This window comes from Pyricularia oryzae, chromosome 7 (assembly GCF_000002495.2).
Source record: "Pyricularia oryzae 70-15 chromosome 7, whole genome shotgun sequence".
Classification (NCBI taxonomy): Eukaryota; Fungi; Ascomycota; class Sordariomycetes; order Magnaporthales; family Pyriculariaceae; genus Pyricularia; species Pyricularia oryzae.
Genome location: NC_017854.1, coordinates 2,329,905 through 2,350,091, shown reverse-complemented (window position 1 = coordinate 2,350,091; position 20,187 = coordinate 2,329,905). Strand labels below are relative to the sequence as shown.

Here is a 20,187-nt window from a genome sequence, read left to right as displayed (position 1 = left end):
TGAGACATGTAATGATCAGGGAGGGACCGAGGTCTGGGAGGGAGCAGTATGGACGCTAGAATCCATACCGGGATTTGCGGTTCATAAGCTTGTGGTGGCAGACAATGGTTCTAGTTCTTTGTATCCGACTAGGTCCTATACAGGGTGGGTATAAATACACGGCTGCGGCTAATCAACTGGAGTAGGGAGGTTCAGTTTCATTCAAGAAAGCTTGAAGCGCTTGGCAAGCTCGATACCCTCAGCCATCGTACCGACACGGGCATCAATCGCACAGCCCTCTGCTTCAAGCTTCTTGCACTCCTCCCACAGCTTCGAGAGAGGAACAGTGAAGACCTCGATGAACTCGCTTTCTTCCAGCTCTGGCTTGGGGTTCTGGTTCCCAGGCAGGCTCATGTCGATGGTGACATGAACCATGCGCAGGTTCGTGTTTGTGAAGCCCGGATCTATAGTTGGCAATGGAACCCGGATTCGGTTAGTGAAGTCTTTGGGAAGACGCAATACAGAACGACGCCCTTCTCAGCAGTTGCCGACTAACCATTGAACATGATAGTTGACGTCTCCGAAGCCTTGCCGACGTAGCCAGTTTCCTCCTTAAGCTCGCGGACGGCAGACTGCTCAGCAGTCTCGCCAGCATCGACAAGGCCTGCAGGAACCTCAATGGTGACCTTGTCGAGTGGTGGACGGAATTGCTTCTGCAGGATAATCTCGGGGCCTTGATTTGAGTAGCAAAAACACAGAATGAGCATGCTACCCTAAGCCATATGATGTCAAAAAGTCATGCTTCCTACCGGTAGACTTCTCCAATATGGCCACAATGCCTACACCATCAATCTCGCTGTTCTTTGGGCGAGTCCGGCGCTCGGCAGACTCCCATGTCCGCTCGGTGCCATTGGGGTCCTTGTAGGCGATCCTGTTGACGGGCGTTCGGCATCAACAATCAAGATCGCTCATTCATGGTTCCAATAGACCGACTAGCAGGATAGGAGACTGCCAGATACAGGCATGCAACTGAACAGCTTTACATACTTGACTAATTTTGTCCACTTGGCCTCATTATCGGGCTGATTCGGTGAGAATATGAGGCAAGTGACGGAAATGGTTAGCTTGTCAACACTATCATGCAGTAGGACTGGTTTTGATCAAAAAGTTTAACAAGCGAGTACAACTAACTAACCAGAGGTGCCGTGGAAACAACTTTGGCAGGGTTGGACATTTGAACTCTGGTAAAGTAACTGATGGGGTGTTGGCTACCTAAAACTCGGCTAATAAAAGTGGTTGAAGGGTGAAGTCTGACTTTACGAATCATGGTGAGTGAATGCCACAACGTGCATCAGTATCGCCCAACAATGGGCTTCGATGATGAGGTGGGGTCCAGTCGTTGTTGCGTTGAACCAAGGGTACGCTGACAAGTCTGGCTTACGTCATCCAGAAAATGCCGGATTCAACTACGGAGCACCCATCAAGCCAGTACTTTCATAAATAGTAAGCGGGTGGGTCTTGGAGGGGTTAACCTTGAAGATTGGGCTTGACTGATTCCCACTTTCACAAGCTATCATGCTGCCCGATAAGGATTTTTCCCTGCAAGAAATTCAAGGGAACGGAGGGGTCGCTCTGTTTGGGCGGCGCGGGACAATTTTTTTTCTGGCGCGCGTTGTCAGCAAAAAAGTTTCAGCCGCCATTTCTCCGGCCGTAGTTCTTTGCGCCACTGTTCATTACTCCTTTTTTTTTCCCTTGATCGCCCTGCCTTCAATTATCGAGGCTTCTATTGGGCTGGGAGAACGTCTTCTCTTTTCCTTAATTTTTTTTGTTTGTCGTTTTTCTTCGTCTCCCTAAAATTCGATGTCGGTTCCTACCATCGTCGTCAAGGGCGACGGCCCCGCGCCGTCGCAGGCTGATGTCTCGGCCATTCTCGACACGGTTTTCAATGCGCAGTCCTCAAATGCCTCCATCGACGCGGCCTATGCCCTCTGCGAACTGTTTCTCAACTCCCCCAGCGTCGGCTTCCGTGGTCTGAACGCATATGGCGTCCTCGCCGAGGTCAAGAAGGCTGCGGCCGACAAGAAGAGCGGCCTTCGTCGCGAAAGCGCTCAGAACCTTCTGGGCGCACTATTTGAGAAATTTCCTCCCCGGGATGCTCCTAGCGAATACGTTTTCCTGTTGCAAGACGGTGGCATCCTCGGCTGCGCCCTCGACGCTCTTGCTGACAAGGGTGCCGTCGTCCGTGATGCCGCACAATATGGTCTCGATGCGCTGTTCGGGCACCTGAGCCCCGAGGCCCTGGTGGTCGGTCTCCTGCCCGCGTTGGTGAACTACTTGTCCAAGAAAACGGGCAAGTGGCAGGGAACTGTCGGCGCTCTCAAGATGATGCAGAAGATGGCAGACAAGGCCAAGTTGTCGATTGGTGGAACTAAGGAGGAGGCACTGGAGAAGGACCTGCTCCGCGAGGCCATGGGCAACAAGCTCGCCGGCTTGATTCCCCTCGTCGAGGCTGGCATGCACGACCTCAAGTCAGAGGTTGAGAAGCAGTCCCTGCTGACCATGAAGTCGCTTACGGATCTGCTTACCAACGATGACGTTGCGCCGAGGATACCTCTTCTCATTGAGACCATGCAGAAGCCATCTGCGCAGTCGCTGCAGAAGGCTATCCACGCCCTTTCCATGACCACGTTTGTGGCCATTGTCACATCCCCTGTTCTCGCGCTTCTCACGCCTTTCCTTGAGAGGTCCTTGAACACCCCGACCACACCGCAAGAAGTGCTCAGACAAACGGTTGTCATTACTGAGAACCTGACAAAGCTTGTGCACGATCCGATTGAGGCTCGGACTTTCCTGCCCAAGCTCACACCCGGTGTCAAGAACGTGGCTGATAGGGCGGCACTTCCTGAGGTTCGTGAGATTGCAACCAGGGCACTCAACGTCATGAACAAGGCCATGGCCGTGGACAAGGACAACGTCGTCGAGCGCACCAAGGGCGAAGATGTTGGCAAGATTTTGGATGCCGAGATCAAGCGGGCCAACGGTCTGGCCGGTGACCAGGACTTCTACAAGTCACTCAGGTCATACATCAGTGACCAAGTCGCCGAGGATGTAAACCACAGACATGTCACGCGTATTGCTGGAAGGATATCACCCTACTTGAAGTCGCTGATGAAGTCGCACGAAGCTGTTGCTGCTGCTGTGCAGAAGTACTACGTCGAGGAGGATCAGAGGAAATACGGCGTGCCGGAGAAGGAGGACGATGGCGAGACTGAGATTGTTAATGCAGACTTCTCCTTGGCCTATGGTGGCATGCTTCTGCTCTCTCACACCAACTTGCGTTTACTCAAGGGCCACCGCTATGGTCTTTGTGGCCGCAACGGTGCAGGAAAGTCGACTCTGATGCGATCAATCGCCAATGAGAAGCTCGAGGGCTTCCCTCCGCAGTCAGTCCTGCGTACCTGCTACGTCGAGCACAACCAAGGTGAAGACGCTGATATCAGCATCCTTGATTTCATGGTCAAGGATCCTACCGTTGCCAAGGAGAACTACACCAGACAAGAGATCTCGGACGTCCTTGCTGAGTTCGGCTTTACTGCTGGACCAGAGGGCCGTCAATCCCAAAAGGTCGGGTCCCTTTCTGGTGGTTGGAAGATGAAGCTGGCTTTGGCACGTGCCATGCTGCAAAAGGCAGACGTCCTGCTTCTTGACGAACCTACCAATCACTTGGATGTTGCCAACATTGCCTGGCTGGAGAACTACTTGAAGACACACCCCGACATTACAAGTCTGATCGTTTCTCACGACTCCAAGTTCCTTGACGAGGTCACCACAGACATCTACCACTACGAGCCCGGCAAGAAGCTTGGTCACTACAAGGGCAACCTTTCCGACTTTGTCAAGATCCGTCCTGAGGCCAAGAGCTACTACACCTTGTCTGCGAGCAACGTGCAGTTTAAGTTCCCTCCGCCGGGAATTCTCTCTGGTATCAAGTCGATGACGCGCGCAGTCATTCGCATGACCAATGTCTCGTACACCTACCCTGGAGCGCCGAAGCCCTCTCTGAGCGATGTGTCTTGCCAGCTTACGCTATCCTCACGTGTTGCCATCATTGGCGCCAACGGTGCAGGCAAATCTACGCTTATCAAGCTGCTGACGGGTGAAGTCATCCCCAACTCCGGCAAGGTCGAGAAGCACCCCAATCTGCGAATCGGCTACATCAAGCAGCACGCTCTGGAGCACGTGGAGATGCATCTCGAGAAGACCCCCAATCAGTACCTTCAATGGCGCTACCAGCACGGCGATGACCGTGAAGTGCACATGAAGCAGACGCGTGTCCTGTCCGAAGAGGACCGCCAGCAGATGGAGAAGCCTGTTGATCTGGGTGACGGCAGAGGCCCAAGGCAGCTCGAATCTCTGGTTGGACGACAGAAGTACAAGAAGACTTTCCAATACGAAGTGTAAGTGAAGTTTCCCAGCAAACCGAATATGGATATTACGTTGTCGCCGTACTAACACATCTATAACGGCACAGTAAATGGAAGGCCATGCTTCCCAAGTACAACTCGCAGATCTCCCGTGAGACCCTGATCGAGCTTGGGTTCAACAAGCTGGTTCAAGAGTTCGACGATCACGAGGCGTCGCGTGAAGGTTTGGGATACCGTGAGCTCCAGCCGGCCGTCATCTCGAAGCACTTTGAGGACCTTGGCCTGGACCCTGAAATTGCCAACCACAACGAGATTGGCTCGCTCTCTGGTGGACAAAAGGTCAAGGTGGTGATTGCGGGTGCCATGTGGAACAACCCTCACCTGCTGGTTCTTGACGAACCGACTAACTTCTTGGACCGCGACTCACTTGGTGGTCTTGCTGTTGCAATCCGTGAGTTCAAGGGTGGTGTCGTCATGATTTCCCACAACGACGAGTTCGTTGGTGCGCTCTCGTCGGAGCAGTGGCACGTTGCCGACGGCAGGGTTGCCCACCGGGGTCACAACGCCATTGCCCTCGATCGTTTCGAGGACTCCCGCCCGGGCTCTGGTGTGACCAGCGGTGCAGCAACGCCTAACGGCTTCGCCAGCAGCGCCGTGTCAAGCGCCATGAACAGCGCCATGAACAGTGCCGTCAACAGTGGTGCCGAGGACAACGGCGAACTCAAGTTCAAGGCCAAGAAGAAGAAGAAGAAGACAAAGAAGGAGCTCAAGGAGCAGGAGGTGCGCAGACGCCTGAGGCATATCGAGTGGCTCAACAGCCCCAAGGGCACGCCGCATCCCCCGGACACGGATGATGAGGCCGAATAAATGTGTAAAAGCTACGATATTTACTGCTTTTGCTCTCTTGGATGAGAACCATAATACATCGATGACAACAATCCAGACAAGGGGATAGAGAGGGGGAAAAAAAGGAAAGAAACAATAGATCCGGGTACAAGAACAGGCATGCTTTGGTTTAATCTAGCGCTACGATACATCTGTCTTACAGTGACAAGCGGGTATCAACTCTAGACTAGATGAGAAGCTCCCCACGAAGGACGAGGGTTGACTGGTCACTGTTGATGTTGGTTGTTTAATGGGCTTCTTTTTTTTTGTCATTTTCTTGTCTTCTTCTGGCATACTTCATGGCGTTTGACTATAGAAGGGTATGGGATTTACAGCTGGGAGGATTACAAAACAAGCTTGGTCTCGTTTTTTTTATTTTCTTTTATACGTTGTTTGTTTTTTTCCTTGCTTGCTTCTTTCTCAGTTGAATAGACCTCGGTACGACTATCTCACGGTTTGCTTACACTGATAACTGTTCTGCGTGTGACTGGCGTAGCTTATACTGGGCCCGGCTACGGTTCCCGAAAGCATCCTATACGATATCACCATTTGTCTCGTACGATCTGGATTGTTGCCCCGACGAGTGGCCGAGATGACTGGAATATTTTAGGAGGGTGCAGACGAGTATGATCCATGGGCATTAGATAAGTGCTTGGAGCGTCAAGCAAAGCCCGAAAGTGACACAAAGTCGGGTTTCCATGCATCCCCTGAGCATATCCCGGCGCCGCCCTGACAAAAGGCCTTATCAGCACGCCAGGGCCCCTGAAGATGCAGACAGTAGTCGTATGGGATACGATACCAAGGAAAACGCGTTGCAATACTACGAGGCGGTCGAGTGTCAGCTCCTCGCCCAGGTGGTCTTTCTGGTGAAGGGACACGGACGTCATCACGAATAGCAATGGTCAGCTAGTCCCACCTTGAGTATGTATTGCGAAGGCTCGAGGATATACTACCCATGTCTGTTGGCAGACAACTTCTGGCATCAGGCATATAGCAAGTCATCACTTTGATGGCGGTTCTCGCGGCTGAGCAGCGGTGGGGGTTGAGCATGGGTAGGTGGTCCTGATATTCTGAGTACCAAGACTGGAGGCGACCGCCATGGGAGGCGAGATTATTCTCGGCATTACTTTTTTCACGATGCTAAGAGGGGAGTTTATTTTAGGAAATAGACACACAAGGATACCAGCTGAAACCTATTATGGACAGCAACTCGCCCAGAGAATCACGTCCAGGGTCCATGCCCAGAGGGGTTAAGCATTACGTGCAGATTTGACTGCACCCACGAATGATCACGAGGGAACGTTGGCTGCCTTGTCTTTTTCCTTTTTTCTTTTTTGTGAAGTAAAGAACGAGAAAAAAAAACCTCACCGCTTTCAACATGGCAAGAACTTAACTACCATTGTGCAGATATGTGCAGATATTGGGCCGGCGTCCAGGATGCTCATTTGATGGCATGCGAGATGCAGAAACATGACGCACATGAAACCGACAGGTTTGGAGATTAGACACGAACTCTACTTTGCCATGTGGTTGGACAGTTAGACAGTACGGACATGCACGTTTGGTCCAAAATCTTGCTATTGTATGTTCTCATTCCACGGAGCGATCCCGTAATTTGAGACATTTTCTACCTGCATGCTGCTGAACTTTGCAGCATGCAGTCCAGCGTTGGCTTTGCAGCTTTTGTATCAGAGGCTTATCAATCTAGTACAGCCTTACCGTCCCGTCCTCTTGGGCCTAGAACTATACCTGGATAGACTAACGCAAAATAGGCAGCAAGATAAAAATAAAAATAAAAAAAAGCTTCGTCGGCACCGAACCCAACTACTACCTAAAATCTCTTGGGTAAATATTGAACCAACAAAGATGCCTAAAGAAAAATAGACAGGCCAAAGATATTTCCCGAGGGCTGAAAGTCAATACCAAGACGTCAAATGCAATACTCGGGGCTCGGCTACGCGGGCCTGAGGGCGGCGTGGCGTGCGTGGCTGCGGAGACTTTTTTCTTTTCCTGTTCTTTTATTTGTTGTTTTGCCCCCTTTCCCTCAAAATTCGAAAGTGCTCGGCCGATGGTGTTGCCGATTCTAGATCCATTTGTAAGGTACTTTTACGTATGAGCCTTTGAACTTGGTTAGCAATTTGTTGGAGAGTGAATTGGGTCCCAAAGGCAGCTTCGGGCCAACGTTGACTTTGCTTGCTTTCTACAAAAACCCGACGGGAGCTAACTCATCATATCGACTACTTTTTTTTCACCCCACTGATTGGACTGGCTAGTCTGGCTGTTTCCCACCCTCGAGGTGGAATCTTTATCTAGACAATATAGGTTTCCATCCGATTGGCAGCTTTCTTTTACCGCAAGGCTAGGCTAGACTAGACTAGCTTTCCCGGAACGCCAGCAGCGCATGGCCGTTTTCCAGGCACGATGATGCCAAAGATAGTATACTCCCCGTATTGGAGTGAGGGCGGTCAGAGAATTCCACTTCAGCTGCCAATGGACCTTGTCACATTGCCAGTGACGTATACCTAGCAGCTGAACATGATCCATTGATCAATGCTGGGATTATCTACGGTGACTACCACGTGTTTGCACATGTGAGGGGGGGAAACAGCAGGCAATATGAAATCCGAATCCACGCACGAACCCGCACAAGGTCTTCGTGTTTGTTGGCTTGACTTTTTGACAGGGGTTCCCTTGGCCTTGGCCCCGACAGCCCAGTGTCTGCTGCTAAACGCGCACGATGTGGACCCCAAGACCTGCCAAGAACGGATTGGGGAAATTCATCAAATGCGATAAAACTCTAGAATCCCGGCTGGAAGGTACGTATCGGCAGGGATCAAACCTAGTGAGGTACGTACCTGTCTCTTGGCGGAGGTAGCCATGATCCCCGCCGCCACAGGGATGCCGTGAGGAGCAGCTGTTGCGCGCAAAGTCTCCTCAATTGCAACCATCTTTTGTTTTCGATCTGCTCTCCTGTAAGAGGCTCTCTTTTTTGGCGGTGCTGCCTTTTGACCCACGACGTCTACGCACCGCGACTGACTGGTAGAGGCATCTTTGTGTGTCCGTCCTATCGTTTACTTTGTGTATTTCTGGCTTTTCTGAGATCGCCTAATCGGGATAGCGCTGTTGTGAGGCTGTTGGGCAACTTGCCGTCTTGCTATCGTCCCTAGAACAGATCGACTCTTATCACTCGCTTTTATTGATGCTGCGGCTTCTTGGACGACGCAGATAAACCACCATCCCCTACCTTGAGATACTCTTCTTTTTTTTTTTTTTGGCAACCAGCAAAACTGCACAAAGAGCGCAGTCTTGTTTCATCAGCCCGTTCAGCCATGGACCAAGAACGCCCCTATAATGGCAACTACAGCAGCCGAACAGGCTCTCGTGCAAACCACCGCACCTCGGAGACCCCCACGTCACCAAATGATATAATGACTCCTCACCGCGCGAGCACGCCAGAGAGCCCATATCTCACTGCCACACCCGGAGCCGCCAGCAGCAGCAATCCATTTGGCGACGGTATCGAGTCTCGGGCTTCGCATAGATCTTCGGCAGGAGGCCACAACCCCTTTGGCACGCCCGCCATGTCGCGGCCGGCGTCAAGCTACGAATCCGGAAGTGGGATCGGCAACAGGTTCGAGGAGCGCGCTCAGCGGTACTTTCACAGCAGGAGGGTCCGCAAGGGCGAGGTGGAGAAGCCCTGGCTCGAGAAGCGTCACCCCAAGGAGAAATGGGTTACCATCCTGCCTATCATTGGCATCCTCGTCGGATTGGGTATCTCGGGCGTGCTGGTCTGGGACGGCATCAGGAGCGTCGTAAAGCACAATTACTGCATGGTCCTCGATGAGAACTTTTCGGGCGGTCTGCGGGACGATGTGTGGACGAAGGAAGTTACAGTGGGCGGCTTTGGGTATGTCCTCGAATTATCCAACGCTACCACAAGAAATGCATGGCAGATTACTAACAAACTTTTTACAGCAATGGCGAGTTCCAAGAAACAACTGGGACCGACGAAAATGTTTTTGTCGAAGACGGAGTCCTTAAGATCAAGGCCACTCTACAAGATGAGACCAAGATCCAACAGGATACTGTTATCGACCTGATCAAGGATGGCACCTGCACATCTACGCTTGTGCAAGACTGCATTGCCGCCACAAACACAACTGTCGGAAACGCAACCATCGTCCCGCCCACTCGCTCGGCCCGTATCCACACCAAAAAGGGCGCTACCATCAAGTACGGCCGTGTTGAGGTCTCGGCTCGGATGCCAGAGGGTGACTGGCTCTGGCCGGCAATCTGGATGATGCCGGTCGATGATGTTTACGGTCCCTGGCCACGATCCGGCGAGATTGACATTGCCGAGAGCCGTGGCAATGACTGGAGATACGCCCAGGGCGGCAACAACATTGCGTCGTCAGCGCTGCACTGGGGCCCTAACGCGGCCAACAATGCTTGGTGGCGCACCAACAACAAGCGGCAAGCTCTCAAGTCAACCTACTCTTCCGACTTCAACACGTTCGGCCTTGAGTGGTCGCAAAACTACCTCTTCACCTACATCAACAGCCGCCTACTGCAAGTCATGTACGTCAACTTTGACCAGCCGCTGTACAAGCGCGGCAACTTCCCAGAAGCGGGAGCCAACGGCACGCGTCTCCAGGACCCCTGGACCCAGACAGGTCGCAGCCAGACGCCCTTTGACCAGCGCTTCTTCCTCATCCTGAACCTGGCCGTCGGTGGCACCAATGGCTGGTTCGAGGACGGCAAGTCGGGCAAGCCGTGGCTGAACGGGAGCCCCAACGCCAAGAAGGACTTTTGGGAGGCGCGAGACAAGTGGTTCCCCACCTGGAAGCGCCCCCAGATGGAGATTCGCAGCGTCAAGATGTGGCAGCAGTGTAACGGAAACGAGGAGCTGTAGAAAGGGAGAAGCACTACTCTGTTGTTGGATTTCTTTTTTCGTCGATGGATTACGCGTCCTTTCACTTTTTTGCCTTGGCTTTTTGTTGTGCTGTTTTAACTACATAGATGGTGTTTGGGTATCATAATGTCTTGATTTCTGGCAAATAGTACATGGGACCCTAGTCTAGTTTGGATTACAGTAGGGCAGTGACCTTTTCTGCAGGTCTCTAGGATGAATAATGAGAAGAGTAACTATCTTGGCTTTCTTACATTCTACACCCCAACGTACTGTGTAATCTTGTGTCAATAGTGGTTGTTTCAACAAGATTACTATCACCATATTTTGCAGCACTGATATCCTTTTCTTTGCTTCTTCCCGACAACTATCCCGGTTATGGATACTCCCTTACACGATGCTGCCTGCAGTGGAGTACCTACGTGGTAGGAACACGACTATAGGACATATTATAGAGCGTCATCGATAAGGCAGGGCTACGAAAAGTCGGTGGGAGACCACAAGAACCGTACAGTACAGTATTGGTGCAGAAGACGACCCTCCTTTCGGACTGAGGAAACCCCAAAAAAGGTTCGTCGGCGGTTAGCAAGGGATGCGTTCCAACTGCAACCCCCCATGTTCTCTTTTTCTTGCAAGGTCTCAGTCTCAGGACAGCTGCGGCTGCGGCTCCTGGGCTTGCAATTACCTAATACCGGGGGCCCGTTCGTTTTGTCTCTTCCCGCCGAGATACGCGCGTGCAGTATCCCGTCACAGAGGAATAAAGCCTTCGTTATTTTGCCCTATTTTTCTGTCTTTTATTCTTTTTTTTTTCCTTTTTCAGCTAAGCGCCGCATGTGGGTTTCCATCACAGGTTGTAGTAATTACGGGATAAACGTTGGCTGTCATTAAATTCTTCACAGGGACTAAGGAAATCGACTGGTCTAATTTTTTTTCTTTTTCATTCTTGTTTTTCTTTATCTGCCACGTAAAAAGGGATCGGATATTATCATCTGTGTCAGATCGAGCATCTGCGGCCCGTTTGTGGTCAGCTTTATTTTTCTTATCGTCACAAAGAGGAGTAGAAAAAGGGTTGCATGGTTTCAACAATCTTGGAAGTTGGAACGGTTTTGTTTTGTGATGATGAAAGTTTCCAAGAGGGTTGACACAATGGATGGTAACGTAAGAACCAAAAGTCCAAAAGCCGAGATCTGTGCAAAACGGCAGACAAAAAGGACACCCAGAAAAAAAAGCAACTTTACGGAGCAAATAAGCTGCAGTGCACTGCATATGCGCGTGGGTTGTTGTCCTCTTGGCGCCCAAAATAGAATTTTTTTCGATGGCAATTGAACAATCGAATGGCCACCACGCGTTGAAGAACTACCTGTAGAGCTACAGATTTTGACGTGTTGGCTGGGTGTGGGTGGGGGTGTTCGACTTTACGACGACGTGCGTTTGGAGCTAGAATCTGGTCCCATTGGAGATCGCCCCTCCAATTCGCTACTGTGGTTTCTGCACCACCTCGTGTTGGTCATCAACCTGCAGGCTTTTTTGTGCGGCTTTTCGGGTGCAGGGCGTTAGCGTATATCATCGCATAAAAGGGGATCCATCTTTGGGCCTTTTCAGCGCAAAAAAACGGCCCTGATACAGCTCGTCCTGCGTACATTATTTGTTCGCTCCGGGATCCAGGTGGCATGGTATTATCACCAATCACCATTGTCAACTCAGCTGGATGGCAAGCTGGATACCCTCTGGCAAGCCAGATTTTAAAAAAAGGTTCAAAATATTGGGTATGCACTACGCCACCACTACAAGAACAAATCTGGTACTTGGATTGCTTTGCCGTCCCGTCACAAATCCTACGCTCCAGACTTGGTGTGGGGCCATACCAGCTTAAGCCCGTCCAGTTAACACTCACCTGAAGAGTTTCGGACGAAGCAATGAGCAAACGGGAAGCAAAATCACTGTAGAATGTCAACGCACGGTATAATATGCGATGCTTATCTGCCGATCGAACCGAGGTTTGTTGTCTAAATTGCCCTATCACATAACGGCTAGCTGGGTGCGTGTTGGCAGGCAAATACAGTATGGATGACAGACTGGGAGCTGTCACCTCAAATCAATAAACCCAATTTCAGTGGAGTGCCAAGGAAATGGCGGTATACTGGAAACAAGAACAAAAAGAAGCTGGACGGCGATGCCACGGTGATGGGTTCTGTTGAAAAGTTAGTCAGTGTTGCCTCCACTACTATCAACACATGCATCAAAATATATCTGTGGGTGGCGGAGGTCGTCAATTCCAAGCACGAGGTAAGTGGTAGGTAGTACAAAGCGGTTTGTCTGCGGAGATTGCCACATAATTCAATTGCCCTCCTACTCCAATTCATCTCCCGGTAATCCGAGTGGGTGTGGGAGTGTCGTAGATGACAAGTGCAGTACAGAGTACCGGAAGCAACGGCTAAAGAGGACGGCGAATTACAGTAGTCGGCGGCCGGCCAGACCATACCGGGAAGCACACCACACTAGCTGCTCCTTCCGTGCTAGATCTACGGCGGCCCACCGTTGTCTCTTTTTTCCTTTTTCCTTTCTCTGCCTTTCCCCACCTTTTCGCGTGCCCGGAACGTCTAACCCCAAAGGGCTGAGAAAAATTAAAATTCAACGTATCCACCTCCCATCAGTGACCCACGGGGATTTCCAAGGTGCTTATCTGTGATCAACAGAACACTTTGACAGCATCACACAAGCAGCAGCCCTGTAATGTTCTATTCTGAGATTTGAAATACGCCGAGCTGTGAATGCTTTGTTGTATAGGCGAAGTAACCGAAGTTGAATTAGGAACTAGCTTAATAACATACCCAGATGCTTGTACAGGGCTCATTTTCAGCACTGATGAGTGGGGCTTGTTACGACTGGTCAAAATTCAGCGGGAGAAAACTTGTTGGTGTCTAGCCCCTATCGGAGGTGGCTGCTGCCCCTACCCCCCTGTGGCACATTGTATCGCGCCTTCCTTTTCTGTAAGGGTGGGGTTATGTCATTTTCCCACCCCTGGGGAAGCGCTTTCATTTGGTTTTTTGATTACAGTTTGTCTTGTCTCAAATGCACTTTTTTTTTCACACCGGGCGACAAACGGACGGATAACGAATTGACCGGTACAATGGTGATACAAGTAACAAACAGGTCTACCGCAATCCAACTTCCAGATAAAGAAATTTGCTTCAATTCATCAAGTCAGGGTCAGCTCTAACTTGGCGGTCAACTATTATTATTCTGAACCAGGTCTCATTGTCCTTTTCGCGGCAGAAAAAAAAATCAGCCACCACCAATTGGACGCCATCGATATATACCAGGCCGAGAGTTAAGGGCTGGCTGATCTGGATCTTGGGTGGCTAATAGGCTATGGTATGCTATGCCTTGCATCTCTGCTCGTGTGGAAGTCCGTGTATGCTACCCGCGGTCGACCCAACGGAGGGAAAATGGCAAAAAAGAGACAGCCAAGACAGCTGCGGATATCCTACTTTGCTTGCCTGCCATGTCCTCGCCTGCACTCACACAGTGCAACTCTTTCCTTCTTCGTGTTGACCATGCTCCCCAAGACCTCAAAGGCTCCACTCTACATGGCGACAGTTCAGGCACATCACCGACTGAACCCCACCCCAGCCAGCCATCGAAGAGACCCCTGTTCCATGTCGGGCCGGCCGGGACAGATTGGAAGCCCAGCTTCGTTCGCTTCTCCCTCTCCTACCCCAAAGGCCTTTCCAAAACTCGAACGGATGTGACCCATGCGTCCCATCCCACCCACCCCGTCGATGGCCTTGCCGGCGCGCGCTTCTGTCTCGATGCGAAGCCCAGCCCAACCATTCGACACCCCCATGTCGGTGCGTCAGGCAGGGTGAATGGGCCAAGAAAAGACGGAATTGGAACCAGTTTATTTCTCTCCCCGCCAACCCTGTGGTTCCTTTTCTTTCTGTTGGCGTGCCTCCACTCGCTTGCCATCATCCCTCTCGCTCAGCGCGCCTCACTTCACAAGCCCATGGCAGCAGTTTGTTGACCGTGAAGTGATGAACCGCACAGTCTCCAGTTATAGACAGTAGCTCGCCAGCTTCAGCTCGAAGCAAGGCTACATTCGTCTTCTCTGCTGCAGTCGACCCTTATCAACAAATCACAATTAGCTGAATCGCAGGCACCCCTCTGGCCTCCTCGTTGAGTGCTGTCCGTTCGCTATATCAAATACGTCCACGCTGCTTGTTGTGGTGTGACGGCCCACTGTCGTTACTTTTAAGACTCGGTCGATTCCCTCGTTACCCAACACACCGCGCATCTCATATCAACTTCCGAGCTCGGAAGCGACCCAAGTGACAGGTCATACTGCAGCCTTGACCGTCACTCATCATGGGACTCGGCAGCTACTTCAAGGCTGACAAGCCTGCAGCATCCTCCCCAACTTCATCTCCATCGACGCCCGCTGCAGTGTCAAGGTCCGGCAAGCTATCTGCCCCTCAACCGAGCCATTTGCGGCCTTCGGGGCGATCGCCGAGTAGCAATGGAGAGAAGAGCGGAGCCGACGGCGGCAACGATTATGAGCTGCAGCCGCCGTCTACGCGCTTCAACTCCCGGCCGGCCAGTCTTTCGGCTCGGTCGTATAGGTCCAACAATAGCTCCCTCATCGTCGAGGACATCAAGCACGAGGTCATGGTCAACTACATGTACCAGCAACAGTGCTCCCAGCTCTGGGTCTCTGACGGCAGCGGCGAGGTTGAGGGCGTGCTCCTTCGCAAATCCAAGGGGCATTACATGGCTTGCCCGCCACAATTAGGCACCTCACCATTCGCAGTTGCTTGCGCGGCGCTCAATGTTCAGGTATGAGGCACTTTATGTTTCGTCTCCGAGATGACCTGCTAACACCAGATGCCTTGCAGTGCGCCATGACTGTCAACTCCAGGGTCATCAGGACATTTCTGCAGTGGATGCCCGACGCAGTTGACGTGCCGTTGATGAACGGTCTTCGGGTGCAGATCTTGCCGACCATTGAAGACCTTCCACGCGCAAGGAAGCATCAGTTCGCTGCCTTTGTAGCCTCGGAGGGGCTGCTTGTGGTCTGGGATGATGATGCCCTCCACCTGATCCAGAGGGCAAAGCAGATTGAAGCTGAGCTGATGGAGCTGGTCTGGAAGGCCGGTAATGAAGATGAAGATGACGAGAAGAAGGGAGGTGGAGAGGTGGCCGAGTACGAGATTGACGAGGAGAGCGGCGAGATCAAGCCCGAGAAGCGGCCAGTTCACCTCTTGAACAGCTGGCTCGTGTGCTTCACTCTGGTCCTGGTCACAGTTTCGCTCGGTGCTGCGTGGAGAGAACTCACAATCCAGGTCCTGGTCGACGGCAGCTACATCCGTCTGGCCCTCGTTGGACTTGCTCCTCTGCAGATCTTCTTCACTCTTTTCTTCGCCCAGGTCATTGTCGGTTGCTTGGCACAGATATTTGGCCCTGTCCGACAGCTAACCATCAACTCCAAGTTTTACTCGGCTCGCACGCCTCCGAGACTGCAGACCGCCAACCTTCCTCACGTCACCGTCCAGTGCCCCGTGTACAAGGAGGGTCTTCAGGGTGTCATCATGCCAACGGTCAAGTCCATCAAGCAGGCCATGTCGACCTATGAGCTCCAAGGCGGGTCAGCCAACATGTTCGTCAACGATGATGGTCTGCAGCTCATCACGGAGGAGGAGCGTCATGCCCGTATCGACTTTTACGCCGACAACAGCATCGGCTGGGTGGCGCGGCCCAAGCATGGTGAGAACGGCTTCTTGAGACGCGGCAAGTTCAAGAAGGCGTCAAACATGAACTTTGCCCTGATGATCTCGTGCAAGGTCGAGGAAGAATTGGAAAAGGTCCAGCGTGGCCCTGAGTGGACACAGCACGATGAGGCTCAGGCTTACGAACATGCTCTGAAGGAAGTTCTGGAAAAGGATGGTCGTGCCTGGGCTGATGGCAACATCCGTGTCGGTGACTACATCCTCATCATTGACTCCGACACCCGTGTCCCAGCCGACTGCCTTCTCGATGCTGTCTCTGAGATGGAGCAATCACCCGACGTCGGCATCATGCAGTTCTCTTCGGGCGTCATGCAGGTTGTTCACACGTACTTTGAGAACGGCATTACCTTCTTCACCAACTTGATCTACTCGGCTATCAGATACACCGTCTCCAACGGCGACGTGGCGCCCTTTGTCGGCCACAATGCCATCCTCCGCTGGTCCGCAATTCAGCAGGTCTCGTACGAGGATGAGGACGGATACGAAAAGTTTTGGTCCGAGAGCCACGTGTCTGAAGACTTTGACATGTCGCTCCGGTTGCAGTGCGCCGGGTACATCATCCGCTTGGCGGCTTGGGCCGGCGAAGGCTTCAAGGAAGGTGTATCGCTCACCGTGTACGACGAGCTTGCGCGGTGGGAGAAGTACGCCTATGGCTGCAACGAGCTGTTGTTCCACCCGATCCGCAAGTGGCTGTGGAAAGGTCCCTTTACTCCGCTGTTCCGCCGCTTCCTCTTCAGCAACATCCGCTTCACGTCCAAGATCACCGTCATCTCGTACATTGGAACTTACTACGCTATCGGTGCGGCTTGGATCATGACATGTGTCAACTACTTCCTGATGGGCTGGTTCAACGGGTACTTGGACAAGTACTACGTCGACAGCTGGAAGGTCTGGTTCTCGATCATCATCGTCTTCAACGGACTCGGCAACGTTGCGCTTGCTCTGATGCGATACAGGCTGGGCGAGCGCAGCCTTTTGTACGCATTCTTTGAGAACTTCAAGTGGACTTTGATGTTGGCCATCTTCTTGGGTGGTCTGTCGCTTCACGTATCCCAGGCGCTGCTGGCGCACATGTTTGAGATCAACATGACATGGGGTGCAACTTCCAAGGAGGCCGAGTTTTCGAACTTCTTCATTGAGGTCCCCAAGGTTTTGAAGAAGGTTAGTCTTTTTTTTTTTTTTTTTTTTTTTTTAATCGTTGTCGTTGATTTTAGCTTTGCTTACGCCGCGGGGCTCTTATTCATTCCATCCCAAGTCTCCCCCCTCCACACCTGAACTCGAGACTAAACTCCAATGAGCCTTCTTTTTGGCTTTCCTTTCGTCATTGGATTTGATCTTTTTCAGCTAACCACGTGTCGTGATCTTTAGTTTAAATTCTCCATGATATTCTCGACCGTCTTCATCGTCGGCATGGTGATACTCGCCGTCGCGCCCTTTGTGCCGCACGACTGGCGCATCACCGACTTTGTGGCTATTCTGCCCATGGCTACGATCGCAGCCTCGCACTTTTTGCTGCCGCTGGCCCTCAACCCTGCCCTTATGACGTTCTCGTGGTAATTGCGGACGCGGGTTGAGATGACCAGATGGTGCACGACTTGGATTGGTAGGAGTAACCTTGGTTTTCTCCCAGTGATCTATCTATCTATGCCATGTTTACTTGGCTGTTGTGCCTTGCAATCAGCAGCGCTTTCTCTAAAATATCGTTTCTGTTTTCTTTTTGGGTATCTAAATTTTTGCGAGTTTCTTTGCTCTAATAGCTCTAGAGATACAGTACAGGCTTAGGCTGGGATGGGTTTAGACATATACATGAACAATACTTAACGAGACCATGAGCATACTTGTACTTCTTTTTTCCTGGGCTGGCATGTGATACGAGGCCTGATGTGCGACACTTGTATTCCTTAATATCTAGCAGCAGCGCTGGTTCCTTGAGTGGCTGCCGACCGCTAGTTCCAGAGTTTCTGCTAGTTATCAGACGCCGGCACTCTATTTTGGCCGGAACACAGAATACGGAAAAGGACAAAGCTCTGTTCTAACCATTGGACTAGCCCTCCCTCTCACCACGCCGGGATGAGCAAGCAGGCAGCCGCACGGAAAAGCCCAACGGCGGCTTGCCAGCGCTGAGCAACCTACTGCCGTCAACCCCAACATCAGCGGACACAGTTAACTGGTGACATCATGAGGTCAGCCTGGATCGTATCTTCCCCTTTTTCGGTAGAGACTAACCAGTCACTGCTGTTTTCGTGCTTTTCTTCAGTCGCAGGAGCAGGCTTGCCCAACTCCCTCGCAAGACACAACCGCAACTTTCCCAAGTCGGTACCCCTCGATACGAGTGGCTTTTCTCCGGAGCATCTTAGCGCTTATTGCTATGCAGAAAGTGAACAGGGACAGCTCAATAGCTCAACGGATTACATACTTATTTATAGGAACTTCGTCTCTCCCGGCTGCTTGGGCTTGTACGTGTCACTGACGCGCCCATCGAAGCCGTCTGCCACCGTGACGACCAGCGACTCCCAGGCCCTCAAGACGTCAGCAATTCCCGCAATTCCGGGCATAAAAGTTGGTTTGTTGGGAAGCGTCGGGCCGACGGCGCCGATGATGTCGAGCAGCTTGCCCCTTGGTACCAGGAAGGTGCCGCCGTCGCGAAAATCCAAGCCTGGTAACGGACGGTAGGGAAATTCCTTTAGGACAAGGGTAGATTCAACCCCGTTTGACGTGCGAAGAGTGTAAGAGGGGCATCTGTCCGGGCTAGTGTAGTTGGATACACAGGACGAGAGGTGATCCAGGCGCTGTCCGGAGCTATTTTCGACAATTCTGAGGACGGCAAGGCTTTTATGTCTGCGAGTAACTGTCTGGGTGAACTGGGTAAAGATGTGCTCGAGGGGCAGGCTATAGTCCTTGGCTGAATTGCACAAGATCTAAAGTCCCAATGCTGAGACTCCTAACGCAATCGAACTGGCGGACGTGCACCCTGGGGTCAAAGCCGACAAACGGATGGTGATGTTTGCAAAATCACTTACCTGTTGCCGTGCGTCTTGAAAGGGGAATTCATCCCGAAGCTCACTCAGGGCTTTGACGGGCGGTTCCATGCCATCACCCCCAGAGATCCGACTTTCTTCCAATCTGATCATCTTCAGTCGCTCCTCATACCAATCATGCCCTGGAAAGCGTTCATTCCGTTCTCTCCACGGAACCGTTTTTTGCGTCCTATGGGAGGCCTGGACACGTCGGGTCGGCACCAGCTTAGACAAGGTAGGTAGTTACAATGGGCAGTCTTTCCTAATTAACATCCAGTGACGTTGTTCAAACGTTCCTGCCACTTCAAAACGTATATACCTAGGAAGGTATGTTTAGAACTTGGGAGGATCAAAAGAAGTACCATTGGACACCAAGTCCAAATAAACGTCCCCCCTCAAACTACTCGATAGAGCAAAGTAGTAGTAGTAGTAGTAGTATTAGTTAACGCCGGGCTCGGCCCGGCTTGTTAGCCGGCCGTTAGCAACCTCCCGAGGGGTATCTCGGCGCGCGTTCTATCTTCTTTATTTACACAGGGGGAAAACAAGGAGGGCAGAGGCGGATCGTGCCTGACCGGGTTCGGGCCCGGTCCTGCTTAGGGGGTTAGTTCACTGACGCGACCCCGTGCCTAAGGTGCACGGAGGGTTCGTCTGACGGCTTGTGCCGTGAAGTGTGGGTGAAAAGGCAGTAAGTCTATTCCTCGTCAGAGTTCGAGTCGTTTACGATCGGTGTCCCTAGGCGTAAAGTGCGTTCGTGGCGCGCGGGGCGCTGGCGGGCCGCTCTGGGGCGGGCGCTGAAGTAGTTGGTGGCTATCGAAAACGCCTCAAAGCTTTTCGGTTGCCCGAAGCTTGTCTGGAAGAATTTCCAGCGTTGGGCGCGATTTGGCGGCCCGGCCGGCCGGTCGTTATTAGGCCACGGCCAGTTTCTCCACACCGCCCGCGAATAGCGGCAGTGCACCGGGTGCTCAGGGGAGGTCCGCTTCCAGCACCAGGCACACGAGGTGTTTGCATCCTGGTGGTTGAAACGGTCATGGTAGGCCTTGAAATCGCCGTGGCCGGTCCTCATGGCCAAATAATGGCCCAGTAGGGGTCTTGGCAAACGCAGTTCCTCGGGCTCCTTTCTCGGTGTGTATTGGAATTTCCATTCCCTATATGCGGGGGACCGTTCACAGAGTTCTTTACGCCACCAGTCC

General features: G+C 52.1%; 8 protein-coding genes across 8 annotated transcripts; 4 read left to right on the top strand and 4 right to left on the bottom strand.

Moving 5' to 3' along the window:
- Positions 1-35: 35 nt before the first annotated feature.
- On the bottom strand, positions 36-1,377 carry MGG_15034 (ADP-ribose pyrophosphatase). The gene is made up of 5 exons (XM_003721183.1): positions 1,175-1,377; positions 1,027-1,061; positions 789-910; positions 536-712; positions 36-443 (listed from the first exon to the last, which is right to left on the bottom strand). Exons 1-5 carry the CDS (start codon positions 1,304-1,306, stop codon positions 202-204), a joined length of 708 nt encoding a protein of 235 aa, XP_003721231.1. The 5' UTR covers positions 1,307-1,377; the 3' UTR covers positions 36-201.
- A 178-nt stretch (positions 1,378-1,555) lies between these two features.
- On the top strand, positions 1,556-5,753 carry MGG_02572 (prion formation protein 1). Its single transcript, XM_003721182.1, has 2 exons — positions 1,556-4,436; positions 4,511-5,753. Exons 1-2 carry the CDS (start codon positions 1,840-1,842, stop codon positions 5,268-5,270), a joined length of 3,357 nt encoding a protein of 1,118 aa, XP_003721230.1. The 5' UTR covers positions 1,556-1,839; the 3' UTR covers positions 5,271-5,753.
- A 1,799-nt stretch (positions 5,754-7,552) lies between these two features.
- Positions 7,553-8,236, bottom strand: MGG_18027 (uncharacterized protein; the record flags this gene model as incomplete). Its single annotated transcript, XM_003721181.1, has 2 exons — positions 7,553-8,041; positions 8,144-8,236. 2 exons carry the CDS (start codon positions 8,234-8,236, stop codon positions 7,811-7,813), a joined length of 324 nt encoding a protein of 107 aa, XP_003721229.1. The 3' UTR covers positions 7,553-7,810.
- On the top strand, positions 8,143-10,507 carry MGG_02573 (beta-1,3-glucan-binding protein). Its single transcript, XM_003721180.1, has 2 exons — positions 8,143-9,195; positions 9,264-10,507. The coding sequence occupies exons 1-2, from the start codon at positions 8,618-8,620 to the stop codon at positions 10,198-10,200; spliced, it is 1,515 nt and encodes a 504-aa protein (XP_003721228.1). The 5' UTR covers positions 8,143-8,617; the 3' UTR covers positions 10,201-10,507.
- An 836-nt stretch (positions 10,508-11,343) lies between these two features.
- MGG_18026 (uncharacterized protein) lies at positions 11,344-11,754 on the top strand (the record flags this gene model as incomplete). The annotated part of the gene is made up of 2 exons (XM_003721179.1): positions 11,344-11,355; positions 11,572-11,754. The coding sequence occupies 2 exons, from the start codon at positions 11,344-11,346 to the stop codon at positions 11,752-11,754; spliced, it is 195 nt and encodes a 64-aa protein (XP_003721227.1).
- Positions 11,755-13,125: 1,371 nt separating this feature from the next.
- Positions 13,126-14,063, bottom strand: MGG_18025 (uncharacterized protein; the record flags this gene model as incomplete). The annotated part of the gene is made up of 3 exons (XM_003721178.1): positions 13,916-14,063; positions 13,723-13,783; positions 13,126-13,229 (listed from the first exon to the last, which is right to left on the bottom strand). The coding sequence occupies exons 1-3, from the start codon at positions 14,042-14,044 to the stop codon at positions 13,126-13,128; spliced, it is 294 nt and encodes a 97-aa protein (XP_003721226.1). The 5' UTR covers positions 14,045-14,063.
- On the top strand, positions 13,950-17,875 carry MGG_02574 (uncharacterized protein). Its single transcript, XM_003721177.1, has 3 exons — positions 13,950-15,030; positions 15,090-17,141; positions 17,349-17,875. The coding sequence occupies exons 1-3, from the start codon at positions 14,563-14,565 to the stop codon at positions 17,535-17,537; spliced, it is 2,709 nt and encodes a 902-aa protein (XP_003721225.1). The 5' UTR covers positions 13,950-14,562; the 3' UTR covers positions 17,538-17,875.
- Positions 17,876-18,400: 525 nt separating this feature from the next.
- Positions 18,401-19,111, bottom strand: MGG_15033 (uncharacterized protein; the record flags this gene model as incomplete). The annotated part of the gene is made up of 2 exons (XM_003721176.1): positions 18,401-18,877; positions 19,001-19,111. 2 exons carry the CDS (start codon positions 19,109-19,111, stop codon positions 18,401-18,403), a joined length of 588 nt encoding a protein of 195 aa, XP_003721224.1.
- Between the last annotated feature and the right edge of the window lie 1,076 nt (positions 19,112-20,187).